At 40.0% G+C, this 18,891-nt stretch overlaps 1 protein-coding gene and 1 pseudogene across 3 annotated transcripts in view; both read left to right on the top strand.

Annotated features, from left to right (window-relative positions):
* Window positions 1-594: 594 nt before the first annotated feature.
* The window catches only part of ACTL6A (actin like 6A), a 28,916-nt gene continuing 10,619 nt past the window's right edge, over window positions 595-18,891 (top strand). The window contains exons 1-5 of one of the 3 annotated variants that reach the window (XM_040621567.1): window positions 595-790; window positions 9,958-10,034; window positions 10,195-10,369; window positions 12,780-12,880; window positions 13,733-13,830. In XM_040621567.1, the coding sequence (XP_040477501.1) occupies window positions 766-790; window positions 9,958-10,034; window positions 10,195-10,369; window positions 12,780-12,880; window positions 13,733-13,830 (476 nt within the window). In that variant the 5' untranslated portion in view covers window positions 595-765. Of the gene's footprint in view, window positions 791-1,225; window positions 1,353-1,870; window positions 1,890-9,957; window positions 10,035-10,194; window positions 10,370-12,779; window positions 12,881-13,732; window positions 13,831-18,891 lie in introns of those variants that run through there. The other 2 variants (XM_008705303.2, XM_008705302.2) reach the window with 2 other exon arrangements.
* LOC103676118 lies at window positions 4,570-6,406 on the top strand (annotated as a pseudogene).

The raw sequence follows: 18,891 nt of genomic DNA, 5'->3' as shown, positions 1-18,891 counted from the left end.
CTCTTTCTTCTTTTAATTATTAATAACCATTTCAAAAATTGTAGGATCCTATAGATTTGTCTGATTTACTGTTTCCCTACCCCAAAGTTGAGCATAACATTTTAATTTTTTTTAACATAAAAGTTAGCTGAAAGTACATTTTCTGGGGGAAAAAAAAAATCTACATTCTCCACAGTCCAAACCTAGGAATCGCTGCGTGGAGACACTTTGTATTTCTAGACTGTCTTCCAGGGGTTTAGTTTAGGTTGTCGGATTCCCACCGCTCCTCCGCGCCGAGCCACACCCCTAGACCCACCCCGACACTTCCCCCTCGTCTCTCTCCTCCCTCTCCTGCTCGCTCCGGCTTACTCTCCGGGCCCCTCGGGAAGCTCCGCCCCCAGCCTCCCTCCGCCCCCCTCCCCCCCACCCCCAGCCAGCCTGCGGCCGGTTCCGCAACCCAACTCCTTCCCTCCTTCCGTCGCTTTCCCCTTTCCCCGCCTCCATGGCTGCCTTCGATTGGTTAAACTGGCAGTGCCGCGGTAGGGATGCAGCACAGCCTCGTTCTGACTGGCTAAAGGGTATCCGGGCCTCTCATGATTGGCTGTTAAGAGCAGACAGCAAGTGTGACTGAGCTCCGGGGTGTGTGGACGCCGCTTTGTTGCCTGAGGGGGGTGGCAGTGGAAGTTAAGGGAGTAGGGGGCTAGTGCTTCTCGGGACCCGCACTCGCGGTCGTCGCAGTCACTTCGCTCGGTAGCCTTTAGCGTAGAAGTCGCGCGGACAGCAGCCATGAGCGGAGGGGTGTACGGGGGAGGTGAGTGAGTGCGGCCGGACGAGAGAGCGCGCCTTTTTAGCGTGTGGGGTTTGTAACCGCCGCCCCCAGCCCTCCCCTCCGCGGCGGCCCCTTCCGGTCTCCCCCGCTTGGGACCCCAGCCTCCCCGCCCCATCCCCGCCCCGTGCTTTGCCCGCCCCCGGAGCCCACCCGGCTCGGCAAGAGCCTCGGGCGCCTGGAGTCGCCGCCTCCTGCGATTCCTTCCAGCCTTGGCCCCCGGAGGAGCGGGGTTTTGGGGCTGCGCGCCGGCCTCCGCCTGGGCGGGCACTCCATCCTGAGGTGTTGGCCGGGAGAGCCCCGGCTTGCGTGGCCGGCCGCAGGGTCGCATCTTCCCCGGTGTCACCATCCATAACTTGGCTACGTTGGGGCGCGCGCGCGGGTTTAAACTTGGGAGGTCCCAGCAGTTTGCAGGCGTGGACGGAGGGTTTCCGCAACGTCCCGTGGAGGCTAAAGCGAGCCGCGAGAGGTACCACTGATTGGAGGAGTGGCGGCCACTCAGGACGCAGCCTCCTCTCGTTCGTGCTCAGCTGCCTTACACCTTTCGGTAACTTCTGCCCGTTTGCTGACTGGGGGTTCTCCAGAGTTACTCGTGGGAACACCTGTAACTTGACTCTGATGTCCTTGGGTTGGCTGTGGTGGGTGGAAAGATAAGCACGGGCCTGGGAGTTACACACGCCTGACTTGTACTTTCAGTCTCACCATTTATTGAGCGTTTTGGCCTTGGGCAAGTTACTTAACTTTTCCCAACTTCAGGCTCCTCATTTCGGGAATGATAATTCCTACCCAATGGGGTGGTTGCGAAGGTTCAGTGAGATAATGATACACTTGCTACCCCAAGTGTGGTCCATGGATCAGCAGTGTCGGCATCACCTGCAGGCTTTTTAGAAACGCAGTATCTCGACCCCCCACTCGAAATATACTCAGAGCTTTCATTCTTGCTAGATGGGTAGGAGGCCCTGATGTATATTCAGGTTTCTGCTGTGTTTCATGAGTCTAGAGAACGAGAAGACAAATCTAAAGTGTTGCTTTTGTCATTGTGTTTAGTAAGGTTATTGTTTCTGAAGAGGATCGCATTTTACAGGTAAGGGATAGAAATGAGTTTATCAAAGTTCTTAGTAGTTTTTGGAATGTAGCTTGAGTTTCTTTTTAGTAATATGCTGGTCCTCATCCCCGTCATCCCCGTTTATGTTCTTGGTTTTGATTTCTCAAATGTGAGAGTTAGTAGTTTCCCATTTTTACTTTGGAGAAAGCCTGCTGGATCTTCATGATTCACCTCTTTTCCATCTGAAGATGCAATCCTGACCAAAAAACTGGATCTTTGTGCCTTTGCCTCATGGAGGCTGTTGACTCTATTTTGACCCTTAGGTTCACTGATCCAAGGGCCTAGAAGCTGTTCATGAGTATTTCCTTAGAAGGCATTGTTTAATTTGAGGTAGAAATGGATACTAATAATGCCAGCAGCAAACATTTATTGAGTGCATACTTTGTACTAAGAGCTATTCCAGAGACTTTTCATGTGTTGCATTTAATATGTCCATTAAGTCAATCTGCAAGAGCCATAGGAAATGATACTGCTATCCCCATATAATGGAATAAGAAAATAAGGTATGGAAAAGATTAAGTAACTGGCCCAGACTTACATAACTTCCTAATAAGTGGTGAACAAGAATCTCTGGGATGAAGAAAAAGGCAATTCAATAAAACCCTTTCCCACTTTAAAAACAGTTTTTTGGTTTCTCCATAAGTCATTTTTCACTTATATAATCATAGCATATTCATGTATGGTTTAGGTATTCAGAATAAACGTCCTGTGTCTCATTTGCTTATGGAGAGGAATATGTCTTAAAGCCTGTTTCATATATAAAGTATTTAAAACTCACAAAAATAAGTGTATGATTTTGTGATTGAGCTACCCCTGTATGGCCAGTATTTGTAGTAGGTCAATTTTCCAAAGGGTGTACTATGAAAAGAAACCAAACCTCCCACCTAGGTTTTGTGTAATTAACTTAGCTGTATCTTTAACTTGCTTGCATATTTAAAAGATCTTTGCAGTATAAATTTTAAAATTTATAGCTATCTTATTCTAATAATGATTTCTGACTAAATCTGACATTCATTTTTAGCTTTGGGTGTAGTGCATAATTCACCCAGATTTCCATACTTTCTAACTGGTTTCTGGGCCTACTCATTGCTCCTGTGACCATCTTTCATGGTTCTCCTTTACTTCAAACTCACATTATAAAGATAAACAGTTCAACTTTGATTAAATTGTGTTTCATCATTCCTGCACCCCTCACCCCCAAATCTCTAACCTTAAAAATTTCTCAGAACCGTCATCTGCATGAGTTGAGGCACCCTTGTCCAAACAAAAAAATAACGTTCCTGCTTTCTTCCAAAGTCATTTGCCTTCAGTATCATATTGGAATATTTTAAGACCAGGTTAGAAAATTGCCACCATTGCTTCATGTTTTCCCAGAAAAATCAACCACACCTCTAAACTTGAAAGCTATTTACTCTGTGGAAAAACAGCAGCATCCTCAGAAAAGTGAAAACGGTGTTTTTAGTAGCAAAGGGATGCAAGTCTTGAGGATTTTTATCCGTTAGAAATTGTATCCTGGTTTTTAAATACCCAGACCTCCATGTTTATGGTTTAAGCCTCCTATCTCCCTTTACCATTCTCCTATTTTGGATTCATTGGTACTTAGATTTTAACAGAACAAGGTACAGGAAATAGACCTATTTCCCATCCTTTGAAAAAGGAAAATAAGCAGATGCAAAATTCCAAGAATCAAGAGTCCCACTCAGATTAAAATTCTATGTCTAGTTTGCCAAAAAGTTAAAAAAATAAAAAAAAAATCGTTTGCCATCTAATTAGGACAGGAGCATGATTGATTTGTTAGATTTTTCATTTCATTAAAAAAAAAAGTTTTGAGTGCTCACTATGTGCCAGGCAGGTATAGCCTCTGCCTCCAAGAAGGACAGTCTTATAAGTGAGTCAGTCAAATAAATAGACACCATATTTTATTTAGTTTTAGTTGTACATCCTCCCCCCCTCCCCATATTTAAAGAGCTGAAGTTGGAATATTTCTCTTTTTTTTGTGGAGGTTTTTTCTATTTTACATATTTAAAATTTTTAAAAATTCAATTCTAGTCTAATTAACATGGAATATTTCTTGATGGTGTGGCAGAGTTTAATTGGTATGGCAGAGTTTAATTGGCAGCATGCTTTTTTTTCTTAGTGATGCCTGAAGTAGTGGTACGTCTTATCATTTATATCATGATAATTGGGTGACTTGATGAGAAAGGGTAACTAATTCAATGTAGTGTGTTCAGTAATGACAATATGTAGAAGGTACAACGGTAGAACAGACAAGTTACCAGCTCAACTCAGAGGACTTCACAAGAGAGGTTATGGAGGTGATGGAAGAAGAGTGGAGAAGGACAGCATATGCAAAGGTTAGCTGAGTGAGAGCACATTGTGTGTTTAGAAGACAACATTATCCAGCAATGCTAGTATGTGAGGTGGGAAATGAGACTAGGGGCAGATTTTTGCTAATAAGCCTTGAATATCAACTGGGTGAAATGATTTAAATTTTGTTTTGTAGATGATGGGAAACCACTGAGTGATGCTCTTTTTTCATTGAAGGATTTATGTGCCTACATGTTCATTCAGAGTTACAATTTTGTAAAATAACAGTGCAGCAGTTTGAAAGGCGATGGAGAAGCGGAGAGATGGGAAGCACAATATTTATAGGGAATTGTAATAATTCCCTGTTGAGATAAGAGCTTCGTTTAAGGCACGCCTGGGTGGCTTAGTTGTTTGAGCATCCAACTCTTGGTTTCTGCTCAGGTCATGATCTCAGGCTCGTTGTCGTATCAAGCCTTGCCTTGGCTCTGTGCTCTCCTGGAATGTCTGAGATTCTCTCCCTCTCCTTCTGCCCCTTCACCACGTGCACTCACGCATGCATTCTCAAATCTTTTTTAAAAGAAGAGTTGACTCAAGACAGTGTCAATGGTAGTAAAGAGGAAGGTAATTGAGAAATAGAACTATTTGGCAAAACTTGATGAGGGATATGAAAATATGAAGACATTCACAAGTCTCAGTTTTTTGCCTCTGCTGACTAGGCCACTAATGGTCATAGCACTGTTGAGATTAGGTTAGATAGGATGGGGAAAAGAAGACAGTGCTTCAGATATGTTGAATTTGGGGTACCAGTGGGACATCAGGAGGAATTGATGTTGTACACTAAGAAGTTTGAGATACGGCCTTTTGGCTCGCTAAGTAGCACCATGGCGGTTGGTAAGAACAAGTGCCTTATGAAAGGTGGCAGGGGCGCCTGGGTAGCGCAGTGGTTAAGCAACTGCCTTCGGCTCAGGGCGTGATCCCAGCGTTCTGGGTTCGAGCCCCACATCAGGCTCTTCCACTGGGAGCCTGCTTCTTCCTCTCCCACTCCCCCTGCTTGTGTTCCCTCTCTCACTGGCTGTCTCTCTCTGTCAAATAAATAAATAAAATCTTAAAAAAAAAAGAAAAAGAAAAAAGAAAGGTGGCAGAAAGGGAGCCAAGTTGATCTGTTTTCTAAGAAAAATTGGTATGATGTGAATGTACCACCTGTGTTCAGTATAAGAAATACTGGAAAAACACTAGTCAAGAGAACTCAGTGAAGCCAAAATTGCGTCTGAAGTCCTCAAGGATCATGTTTTTGAAGTGAACCTTGCTGATTTGCAGAATGATGAAGTTGCATTTATTTTTACTCCTTATTTTTTAAAAGATTTATTTATTTCAGAGAGAGTATGTGTGCGTTCACTGGGGGGCGGGGGGTTGTTGTAGGGTGGAGCAGAGAGAGCCTTAAGCAGACTTCGCACGGAGCAGGGGACAGGGTAGGGGTGCGGGGCTCCATCACAACCTGAGTGGAAACCAAGAGTCCAGTGCTTAACTCACTGCGCCACCCAGGCACCCCTGATGAAGTTGCATTTAAAAAATTTAAGCTTATTACTGAGAATATTCAGGGCAAAAACTGCCTGACTAGTTTCCATGGCATGGATCTTGCCCATGACAAAATGTGCTCCATGGTCAAAAAATGGCAGATGTGACTGAAGCTCATGTTGAGGTCAAGACTACTGATGGTTATTTGCTTCATTTATTTGGTGTTAGTTTTACTAAAAATTGCCAAAATTCGATTCAGAAGACCTTTTATGCTCAGCACCAAATCCAGAAAAAGATGATGGAGATTATGACCTGAGAGGTGCAGACAAATGATTTGAAAGAAGTGATCAATAAATTGATTCCAGACACCATCAGAAAAGACATAGAAAAAGCTTGCCGATCTATTCATCTTCTCCATGATGTCTTTTTTAGAAAAGTAAAAATGCTGAAGAAGCCCAGGTTTGAATTGAGAAAGCTCATGGAGTTTCATGGTGAAGGTAGTAATTCTGGTAAAAGCTTCTGGGGATGAGACCAGTGCTAAAATTGAACAAGCTGATGGATACGAGCCACCAGTCCAAGAAGCTGTTTAAAATTCAGACGTTTAATGGTAACAAAAAATCTTATTTGTGATGCTCAAAAAAAAGTTTGAGGGACACCTGGGTGGCTCAGTTGGTTAAGCATCTGCCTTTGGCTCGGGTCATGATCCTACAGTCCTGGGATCAAGTGCTCAGAGGGGAGCCTGCTTCTTCCTCTGCCTGCTGCTTTTCTTTCTCTCTCTCTCTCTCTGACAAATTTTTTTTAAAAAATTAAAAAAAAAAAGTTTGAGATACGGATCTAGATGAAGGTGAGGGCTTGAGAGAGATTTGTAATTGGAATTATTAATATTTTGATAAAGTTGAGGCTGTAGGGTGGAACAGATTACCTATGAAAGGATAAATTAAGGGAGGGGTTCAAAATATGTGGTCCCTGGCCTCCCTAAGTAATCCACAGGTAGAACTATATTTTATTATAATTGGTTTCTTTTATAATTTTTTCTAAGTAGGGAATCATAAGTTTCCTAACGTGTCTGTATTTGTTTGCTAGGGCTGCTGTAACAAAGTACCACAGACTGTGTGGCTTAAATAACAGAAATTAATTTTCTCTCCATTCTGGAGGCAAGAAATCTGATATCAAAGTGTTGACAGGGTTGTTTTCTTTGGAGGTCTTTCTCCTTGGCTTATAAAAGCTGTCTTCTCCCTGTATTTTCACATGGTCTTTCCTCTGTATGAATCTGTGTCCAAATGTTTTCTTCATGCAAGGACACCGGTCATAGTGGGTGAGGGCCCATCTTATGATCTCATTTTAATTTAATCACCTCTTTAAATTAAGATCTTAATCTCTAAATATAGTCCTGTTTTAAGGTACTAAGGGTTAAGACTTCAACATATGAATTTTAGGGGGAAAACAGTTCAGCCCAGAGCTTTGTGAAAGAGGTTCATGATACAGAAAAGGTTAAGAGCCCTGGTATAGGACAAAAGATTGATCCTTTGAGAACAGTCATTGAAAATTTTGGTTAACCAGGTAAGGCAATTCATTTATTTAGTTAGGATATTTCTTTTTTTTTTTTTTTTTTAAGATTTTATTTATTTATTCGACAGAGAGAGAGACAGCCAGCGAGAGAGGGAACACAAGCAGGGGGAGTGGGAGAGGAAGAAGCAGGCTCCCAGCAGAGGAGCCTGATGTGGGGCTCGATCCCATAACGCCGGGATCACGCCCTGAGCCGAAGGCAGACGCTCAACGACTGAGCCACCCAGGCGCCCCTAGTTAGGATATTTCTTTAGCCAATATTCTGGTTAGTCAGTGTTAACGTTTATTAATTCATATTCATTAGTAACTTTACTATTTGTGCTTGAATGTACACGCTGTGGTGACAACAAATGCATGTTCTGCTTTTAAGGACCGCTACTTTCAGACAAAATAATTTGGATCAGAGAATTGTATAGAGAATGGATAATTACTTTGGGAAATGTAATAAATGCAGAAACTTCCTTTCAAATAAGAAAAATAGATGGCTCTTCATTTTATTTGAATAAAAATGAGATCATTATTCTGTAAGGATACCATCTCTTAACTACAACTATCTATATAATCATTAATTTTTCTTTATTTTAAAAGTTAATTTTAAGTACTTCAGACATACTAAAAATATGCATAAGTTTATATGTGATAAATTGGTGTAATATTTTACTGTATTTGCTTGAGATGTTTTAAGAAGTAGAATGTGGGATATAGAGTCCCCTTCTCTCCCTCCTTAGAGGTAGCCACAGAACCAAAGTTGTAGGCAACATTCCCAGACCCCATGCATATTTTATACTTTTACCCAGTGTGTGTGTCCATAATGAATTAAACAGTATCATAATGTGTATGTGTGTGTGTGTGTGTGTAGTAACTAGCTTTTCAAGCTAGTCATTTTTTGGAGATTTATCCATATTAATACATGTAGATCTAGACCATTCATTTTAACTGCTGTATAGTATTTCATGGTGTGAATAAATTATAGTCTATCTATTTCCCTACTGAGAGACCATTAGATTATTTCTATTTTTTTCCTGTGATGAGCAGTGTGGTGATAATAATGGTTAATAGTGGCTCCCACTTACTGTGATTATTATGTGCAGGTACTGTTCTAGGTGCTTACATGCATTATAGCATTTAACACATTTACATAATTATTAGAGCATCCTATGAGATAGGGATAGGAACTATTATTATGCACATTTATATATGAGGAAACTGAGGCAGAAAGGTTAGAAATCACCCAAGGTCACATAGCTAGTAAACATTCTGAAACGTATCTCCTTGTGACATGTGTGAGAGAGTTTCTCTAGAGAAGGTAAAAGTGTAATTTTTGTGTATGCACATTTTCAACTTTAGTCATGTGATTAAATTGTGCATGTGGTTTTATCAGTTTACAGCTTTTATAAGCAAATGTGTAGGAGCTTTTCTTTCNCTACATCTTTGACAACACTTGGTCTTATCAGATGGATTTTGCCAGTTTAATGGAGATAATAATAGTTCTTTATTCTTTTTAATGATTGAAAAAAATTCTTCTTTGAAAAATTAGTGCCTGGAAAACCCAAGTGTTTTGTTTTTGGAGGCATGCTGTTTTGGATGAAATTTTTTAAAGTATAATTAGAGGCTTTCCTCTGAATATGTATGTGAAAAAAAAAATTACCAGCTTTCTTCCTCAGCTTTAAACTTTACTAAAAATCTTTGAAATGCACGAACTTTGATAACTTCATTTTAATGATTTTTACTTGGCCTGTATAATTATATCTTAAACTCTAATTCTTCAGAGTCCCTTTTTTTCTTGGGGTTTGCTAAGTTTCTTCTTTAATTGCATGGAATGTAATTTCCCTTAACATATGAAAAAATGGTACCTAAGTGTACTGCATATCTTCCCTTTGCACCTCTGGATCTACTTTCCACCCATTTCCACCCTCTTTGTGCCCTTGAAGGCTGATCCTTAGAGAGTGCCTCAGTGGGTCTCTTAACCTCTGGTTTGGCCACTGGTAGGGTAACCATATGTCCTGCTTTATGCCTCTTGTCCTGGTGGAACTATTAATACGGAACCCTTTGTGCATTCAGAAGTGGCCCAGCTTGGGTGAGAAATTGCGAGATCACCCCAGCCAGTGGAGCGTGGGGGAGAGAAAGGTTGGCATATTTATTAGTCTGGTTCCTTCCCCTCAGGGTTAGCCATGGCTCACTGCAACCCTCAACTGAAGTCACAGCTCCTCTCAGGTAGCCCTCCAAACATAACTCTCTCTGGGTTCTGGTAACAGTTCTTTCTCCATGTTTCTTCAGTTCTAAGGGTGGTAACAGATCTCTATGAGTGCTAGCGTACCATACTATCCCTTTTGGTTTTCCTGTATTGTGCCTATATCTTTGTAAATAGTCCCTTTAATAAGTAAACTCTTGCAAATTACCCAATTTTAGTGTACCATCTCATTCCTGATTGAACCTATACTGATATACAGCGTATGACTTGTTATATTTTAACTAAGTGAATCTTTATTTTAAGGTGTATTTAAAACTAGGTTCAAGCTAGTAATGATATGAATGTAATACCTGTTTTAACTTGTAATAGAGGTTTCACATACTTTCTCATTTTAAGCACATTAAGTACTCTTAATTTTCATATGATACCTGTAGGTTGTTAATGTTAATTATCTTTTCATCTTTTCAGACGAAGTTGGAGCTCTTGTTTTTGATATTGGGTCCTATACTGTGAGAGCTGGTTATGCTGGTGAAGACTGTCCCAAGGTAAGTGTAGTGTTAATTAATTGGATGTGAAAGGGCCATTTATGTAGAATTAAATTCATGCAGAAATTCTGACTCAGTTATGGTAAAAGACTTTAGTTGGGAAAAAATGACTACCTGATAAAAGCAGGTAAAACTTGTATTATGTTTTTGACTCTTCCAGGTGGATTTCCCCACAGCTATTGGTATGGTGGTAGAAAGAGATGATGGAAGCACGCTGATGGAAATAGATGGCGATAAAGGCAAACAAGGCGGCCCCACCTATTACATAGATACGAATGCCCTGCGCGTTCCCAGGGAGAACACGGAGGCCATTTCACCACTAAAAAATGGGATGGGTACGATGTTTGTTTCTATGGATTTGATTTATAGAGTGTACATGCTATGTTTCAGACGTAAAACTTGTAAGTTGAATATCAGATATTTTGTTTTTACTCCACAAACTGATGTTCCAGGCACTGAGAATACAAAGGTGCATCAAACATGTTCCTCTTCCTTAAAAAACTCATAGGGGAGATAGATATAAATATACAAATAAGTAGGATAAGTGTTATAGCTATGTTTGATAAGCAGTGGGATTAGAAAGGAGAGGTATTTAACTCTGCCATTGGGGGTCAGCGATGGTTTTCATAAAGGAGGTAACTTTTGTATTGGATCTTGATCAATAAATAAGGATTAGCCTGACTGGAAGGCTGGGTAAAGGAGAGCAACCAGCGTATGTAAAGAGGTGGAGCTGTGGAAGAAGCATACCTGTTTAGAAAGATCATCAGTTAAGTATGGCTGTAACAGTGGGTGCATTAGGACCAGTTGCAGGAAAGTTGGGCAGAGAGCAGTCATAATAGGGCTTATAAACCATGCCAAGCTGGCAACTCTGAAAGGTAACCCCAAAGGAATTTTAACAGAGGTGTGAAGTGTTCATATTTGCCAGCTGGAGAAGTGATTCTAAAAGCAGTGTGTAGGCTAGACTGGAGGGAGTTACTAGAGGCAGGGGTATCAGGGAAGTGAAAATTCAGATGAGAAGTGAAGAGGGTTGAAATTTCATCACTGATGGTAGAGATCCTGAGGTGGCTTTGAGAGAAATCAAAGAGGTGAAAAGAGAAGAGTTGAAAAAGTTTCCTAATTTTTGATTGGGGTGATTGGGTACCATGCATTGAAGTAGGATAGAATGGGAAGGAGCAAGTTTTATGGTCTTAAGAGGCAAGTATAATACCCGAGATCACTCTTAGGTCCAGTTATTCATGAGAAGGACTCACAGCATTCAGCATATAGTTGTACTTATGGCTAAAATTTATTACACTGAAAGGATACAAAGCAAAATAGGAAAAAAGGGCATGGAGTGAAGTCCAGAGGAAACCAGTGCAAACTTTTCAGTCTTCTCACAGTGGAGTCAGGCAGGATGTACCTAATTCCTCCAGCGACGAGATGTAACAACATATTGTTGTCTACCAGAGGAGCTCACTGGAGACGATTTTTACTGGAGGTGGTCACGTAGGGACCCTGTGCCTCACATGTGCTAAAATCCAAGGCTCCCAGAGGGAAAGAAAGGTGTTCAGCATAAATCACATTGTACAAACAGTTTAGGCACAGAGAACTACTCTTATCATTTAGGGAAAGTTTTATATCAGAGTAGGGAACTGGTTATCAGTCAAATTCCTGGATGCCAGCCAAGGGTCAGCGTTGCAAGCAGGCTTTTTTCTGTACAGCATGTAAATTAGTTCGTTATTGCGTTCAAAGTGTTTGAATATAGGTGCTCTTGTAGGCGAATAAGAAAAATTTTAAGACATGGAGTTGCATTATATTAGTCAGAAAGAGTGTGAAATACGAGACAGGGGTTGATGATGGGGTTCCTTGTCAGAGCTTGTTCTGTAGTTAACCCAAGAGAAGAAAGGGTGCCCATGAAGGAGAATGAGAAGGAATAGTTAGGGATGTAGGAGAATGAATATTCAGCAGAAGGGCAAGGGAAGAACAAGTTCTGGAAGAATAGAAGTGATTCATTCTCATTGTTCTCAGCTGTGACATTGAGATTTACACTAAGAAGGGAAGAGAAAAGTTAGAGTGACTAACAAAGTTCATTGACAAAAACAAAATCCTCACGGCTGTGGGAGTATGTTGTATAAGTCATGACATTCTTCTTTTACTGTGGTAGAGCACGTTTGTAAGCTTGAGCAGTCAGTAGTGTCAGATAATGTTAAAGAGGTCAAGTAATACTACAAATGTGAAGTTCTGCTGGATTTGTCTGTTAGAGGGTCATTGACTTACGCAAGCATTTTTGATGGAATGTTTACGTGGAAGCCAGATTGAAGGAGTATTATATTCCCTGAGGTTTTTTTTTTTTTATGTCTTCTCATCTTTTTTCAAGTAGATTATAAGCTTTTTGAATATCAGGTCTAGATCATACCATTCTTTTGTATTTTCTCACCATTTGAATTGCATACTGTGCCTCTAGTAAGTACTTACTGAATAATACTTATTTGGTATTTTGGGTGTGGTAGATACACTAATTACATTTGGGACAGGTCTAGGTAGGGGTTGTGATACTGTGGGGGCTGGAGGAATGAAAAAGAGTTTCCATATTCATAGAAAACAAAGATGATGTCTATATAAAGTACCATATTATGAAGTAAATATGAAATAAGTAGGTTCTGTATATTAAAGTGTTAATGTTAAACTGTAGAAACAGTCTCTTAAAAGATTCTGTATTCATCTTCAACTAAGCATTGTTTTCACGGTGTTAATCTTACATTGTAGTTGAAGACTGGGATAGTTTCCAGGCTATTTTGGATCATACCTACAAAATGCATGTCAAATCAGAAGCCAGCCTGCATCCTGTTCTCATGTCAGAAGCACCGGTAAGACAGACTTTCTTTTCTGAGTTTCTGTAGTAGTTGTTGTTTTTAAAACTCATTCAAATAATGTTTTCTTTTTCTTTAGAGGCATAGAAGTTCATATTTTGAATTTTGAAAATTAGGGAAAGGGGGATTAATTTTTATATACTGTTATAATTTTTATTTAAGTAATTAAAATAATCAAAGAACAATAACAAAGCACTCTAAATGGGGTTTGATTATTTTTTCTGGGGATTTATTTAACATTTGATTTCCTTGGGCTGCTTCCCATTTGGGTTCATGAATTGTCCCTTATGCCCCAGGGGCAGGGTGTACCTGCTTTTATACCCTGCTCTCCAGGAGAGAAGTCAAGTGTGGAACTAGGGCTGGAAATTATGAGACTGAAGCCTCTTGTGAAATAAATTTGGTACAGAGTCCAAAGAGCCTAGCAGGCTAGCATAATTAGATCATAAATTATCAATATTATGTTACTGTTTTTAACCTAGTTTCCTTTAGGAGTGCCAACTCTATGTAGGAGAATTTGGTGGTTTAAAATTACTAGGTTCAGTCTTAAGATTTAGTAATACTTCATGTTTCTAAGAATCATGATTTTCTTGTACTTTGAAAAGTCTGTAACTTGTAGAATTCATAGCAACAGTTTTACTTTTTATTAAATGATAAATTTTAATTTATATTTACTATATTTATAAATAGAAATAAATATACATATATTCTTATGAAGATTATTTTGTGTGGTACTCTCTTCTATTTTTAATGTTTACATCCTTGTTAGTATAGTGCTATATTGAATCTTGAAATCAACATTTTAGTTTTTAAACAGTAAATAACTTGCATTTCTTTTTCCCTCTTCTCAAGTGGAATACTAGAGCAAAGAGAGAGAAACTGACAGAGTTAATGTTTGAACACTACAACATCCCTGCATTCTTCCTTTGCAAAACTGCAGTTTTGACAGCGTATCCTTGAAAGAGTAATACTCAGCTTTTCTTTCAAAGTAAATGTGGTGCTGTTAAAGAGAACGCCCCCAGCAGGAAGACATGAGCCAGTTCTTGCATGTTCAGAAGTTTGGGTTTTTTTTCTCTCTTCCTTTTAAGCTATCTATTATTGGAATAAATATACCAATTAGTTATTAGAGGGAAATAAGAAAGAAATGCTCAAGTCCTGCTTGTGACAAGGTTTAAAAATTTTTTGTTTTCAGAGGGGGAATGTGAACAGAGGGTAGGGTGTAAGCCAGCTGAATTAAACAAGTTCAAAGATTGCCATTTCCTTTCTCCTCTCCCATTACTAGAGAAAAGTGGAAATTACCTATGAATTCACTTAAGACTTAATCACCAATTTTTTAAAAAATCGCCGAATATTTATTGTAGGCATGTTAAGGGACAGACAAGGAGATATTATGTCCTTATCTCAAAGAATTTGTAATGTAATATTCGTGTTAAAAGGTAAATAATAGATTTAAATAGTACTTTAAGGGATGCCTGGGCGGCTCAGTCGGTTAAGCGTCTGCCTTCAGCTTGGGTCTGATGGGATCGAGTCCCAAGGCAGGCTCCTTGCTCATCAGGGAGCCTAGCCTGCTTCTTCCTCTGCCTGCCATTCTCTCTCTCTCTCTGACAAATAAATAAAATCTTAAAAAAAAAATGATACTTCAAAATAACTGGTAAAAGTCATGAAGGAAGTACATGATTAATTTGAAATTTTTGTATGATAATTGTGGAAGTTCATCAGAGGAAAATAGTAGCCTGACAAATCTTTATAAAGAGAACATGGGGTGGCTGGGTGGCTCAGTCAGTTAAGCGTCTGCCTTTGGCTGAGGTCCTGATCTCAGGGTCCTGGGATCGAGCCCTGAGTCAGGCTCCCTCCGCAGCGGGGAGTCTGCTTCTCCCTCTCCATCTGCCTGCTGCTCTGCCTGCTTGCGCTCTCTCTCTGTCAAATAAATAAATAAAAATCTTAAAAATCTTTATGAAGAGAATAGAATTTATTTGTATGATATGAGGGAAGGAGCCCTGTATTTAGTTTAAGTTGAAATGCTTACAAACCGTGTGATTTTGAATTAAGTACTTAAACCCTAGCTTTACTTTTTACTCATTTATGCCTTATACCTCCCCAGATTGCTATAATATTCAAATAAATTTTACGTATATATTTATACGTAAATCACTGTGGTAACTATAATCTAACATTGTCTGTAGTGCTGTGTTTTGGAGATGACTTTAGCAAAAGCGTGGAGGTAGAAAGTGTAAGTGTTCTTTCCAGTGACTTAGTTTATAATTCAAGATTTCTGTTAGACTTCAGAAGAAGTTGTGGAAATAGTTTTAGGTCAAACTGTAGAGACCTTGCAGGTTAGATTTTTAAAATTTGAACTTTAGACCCTAGTATGCCATCGCAGGTTTTTGTGTAGAGGATGGAGAATGCTAGCTAGCACTGTGTGCGTTCTCATTTAATACTCATATAACCCTCTCAGGAACGTGGTCAAAGTAAGTAAAGTGGTTCAAGTCCACAGTTTGCAAGTGGCTTTACTGAATTTGAACATAGGTCTATTTGGCTACTTCCTTAACAAAGAGTGTGTAAGCAGAATGGGGCATTGTTCTATTTTTAACCTTTTAGTATGGGAAATTTCTAACACAAAAGACGATACAATGTTATATTGAACTTCCATGTGCCTATCACATAGTTCAACAATTTTCAACACATAGCTAACTTGTAGTAGTTATAACGCTACCCACTGCCTCTCCCACTATGATTTTGAAGTATATCCCAGACATGATACAATTTTATCCCTAGAAACTTTAGTGTGTATCTCTGAAAGATTTTACCATGTGTCTAAAGACAAAAGAAAGAAGTAATCACAACTTTTTTTTTTTAAACAGTGTAGTATATTTGAGTCAGGACTCAAACAAGGGTCATACGTTGTGTTTGTTCAGTATGTCTCTTAGGTCTCTTTTAATCTGTAGATTCTACTCCCTCTGAACCTTTTTTTCTCTTATAATTTGTTTGTTAGGGAGTAGATTGTCCTGTAGAATTTCCTACATTTCTGGATTTAGCTGACTGATGGCCTTTTACTATGTTCTCTAGCTGAGTGGATCTCAAACCTTTTACATCCAGAGCTTTTATTTATGTGGATTATATCTGGCAGTGTTTACCATATTGGAAATTAAAATAGAAACAAAAAAAAATTAGATTTATTAGTTTAAATAAATAATAAATCATTGTATGTTAATATAAAATATTTTAATGAAAATCAGTTGATTCCTAAAACCAAAAAAATTATGAGAAGAGTGGAATTATTTTACATTTTTTCAAATCTCTTTAATGTCAGGCTTCATAGCAGATGTTGGATTCTCATATCTGCCTTTTGTGTTCAGTCTGTTCTGTACCACAGATGACATGGTCTCTGGAAAAGTCACGTATACACTCATGAGAGAATGACAGTGAAAAAGGCAAATAACATCTTAGTATTCTAAAAATTGTTTTGACCTCTCAAATATTATGCATGGCTTCAGGACTCCTTTACACTTTAAGGAATTACTGAGGACTGCAAAGAGATTTTGTTTATGTGGCTTATATGTCAATATTTCCGTGAGAAATTAAAATGAAGAATTGTTTTGTTTTTTTAAAGATTTATTTATGAGAGCGAGCACATGTGTGAGGTGGGGGAGAGGTAGAGGGAGGGAGAGAGAAGCAGATTCCTGGCTGAGCTCGGAGCCTGATGCATGCGGGGCCTGATGAATGTGGAGCTCAATGCTGGGCTCGATCTCATGACCGCAGATCATGACCTGAGCAAGAACCAAGAGTCAGACGCTCACTGAGCCACCCAGCCACCCCAACTGAGAATTGTTTTAGCATTTATTTATTCACTTAAAAATGACCAAAAAAGACCCATTAAGGTTAACATAAATAACATTTTTTTTTAAGATTTTATTTGACAGAGAGAGACAGCGAGAGAGGGAACACAAACAAGGGGAGTGTGAGAGGGAGAAGCAGGCTTCCCGCCGAGCAGGGAGCCCAATGCAGGGCTCGATCCCAGGACCCTGGGATCATGATCTGAGCCAAAGGCAGACGCTTAATGGCTGAGCCACCCAGGCGCCCCCATAAATAACATTTTAATGAAAAAGATGTATTTTCCAAAACAAAAATATTAGAAGGGTAGCATTGTTTTATCTCACTTAATTCATAGCTGGGTTCTCATATCTGCCAACCCCAGGCTCTGTCCTCTTGACACCTCAAGCTAGTAAAAAGGGTCTTCTGCTGTCCAAGGTGTGTACTGTTGGAGAATGCAGTAGCTAAAAATGTAGTAAAATCACAGAACTCCTAGGTGCTGCTCCAGTTTTGAAGAGTGAATTACTCTCTGTTCTCTCTCGTTTTTGTCGGGCCCCCTGACGTCCTGCCCCTGAAGAGTTCCGCAGTCAGTCAGAGATGTGGGTATATTGTATACTCCGATTTTGGGTGTGACCCCTTTTGTAGTTCTCTGGCTTCTAGGGTTTCTACCTTACCTGTCCAGCTTTTCTCCCAGCCCTGAACTCCTTTCTCTGTTCACTCAAGGTGGTAAAGTTGCGGTTTTCCACCACTGCTTTCCCAAGCTGTAGCCACGTAGCTGGGGAGCACTTTCAGGCAAGGAAGCTACAAACTTGAACTTCTTACCCCTTCCAGTTGCAGTTTTATGAGAATAAATTTTGGCTGAATTTTGACTGCTTTTGAACACTTTCTAGTATCTTAAAATGGTCATTTAAGATAATTTGTCCAGATTTTGAATTGTTAGTTATAGGAAGGTCCATATTGCCTTTATGCCACTTTCTAGTCTGGTAATTACTGTGTCTGCACTTTGTACTAATACAACATCAGATTAATGTTTATGTATATAGTTGACCAGAGGTAGAGTACCAGTACTAGCAAAGATAAATCGCCAGCCTATCTTTCTGGCCATTGATTCTCATTGATTTCTGATCATTCTTACCCATTGCTTGGTTTTCTGCCCTTTGCCCTTCGTCTCTCTTGACATGCTCTTTCTGGTTTAAATTATCCATTTCCTTGGCTTCAGATACCAGTTCTACACTAACAAATTCCAAATCTGTATCTGTTTTGTATCCCAGATCTTTGTTGTGAGCTCCAGGCCCACATCCAGCTGGCCTACTAGAACTTTTTGTATTAATTATCCATTGAAGCACTTTAAACTCATTATGTCCGAAACTGAATTAATCTTCTCTCCCCTCAAATTTATTCCTTTTCCTTCTTTTTATCTTCTTACTCCCAGTTGCCCAGACTAGAAATCTCTTTAACCTTTCAAATTTAGTCATCAAGACCTATTTTTTTTTCTCCCCGCTACCTCTCAAATCCTTTGATTTCTCTCTCTCCACTGCCACTGCTTTCGGTGCAAGCTCTTTCCTTGATTACTGCAACCCTTCCTCTTACCTTGCCCATTCTTCTCACTGTCCCTCTAATAATCTTTAATTGCCAGGCTGCTTTAAGCCAGAATCATCTTCCACATTCTTATAGGCTCTGCTATACTACTTTGCACTTCCCTGGCCTCACCGTCACTTCTTGCCACCTGCACTTCCCACGTGTTCCTGTATCTTCCCTGTGTTTTCCTCCCTAGCTTACGTTTGGATTTCCCCAGGGTTGGTTAGGTGGTCTCTCTGGTATACCCCCGGGCCACTGTCAGCTGTTCTTTTCACGGCGTTACTGATCTCTACTAAACAGGATATACTTCAGGGCAGAGTCCGTTTCAGGGCACCTTTTTGTGCCGTCTGTGCTTGGGAATGCCAGGGCCAGACTGACTGTCTTCCTTTATTCAGTACCATACTTGACACTAGGCACGTAATAGATGCTCAATAGATATTTGATGACCAAGTGAATGGCCCTACTCCTACATGTTGTTTTATGAGGTTCACGTGACGCAGGTCCTCTGCAGCACAGAGCTATGGGAGATGGGATCTGCCAGTATTTGTTGGCTGTTGAATCCACCTGGAGTAGCTTTCCCATTGAGTTGTGGGAACTGCCAGTCAGCTCCCACACTGCTGAAA

The sequence above is a fragment of the Ursus maritimus genome, unplaced genomic scaffold (assembly GCF_017311325.1).
Source record: "Ursus maritimus isolate PB19 unplaced genomic scaffold, ASM1731132v1 scaffold_4, whole genome shotgun sequence".
NCBI lineage: Eukaryota > Metazoa > Chordata > Mammalia > Carnivora > Ursidae > Ursus > Ursus maritimus.
This window is presented reverse-complemented; position numbering and strand designations above follow the sequence as displayed.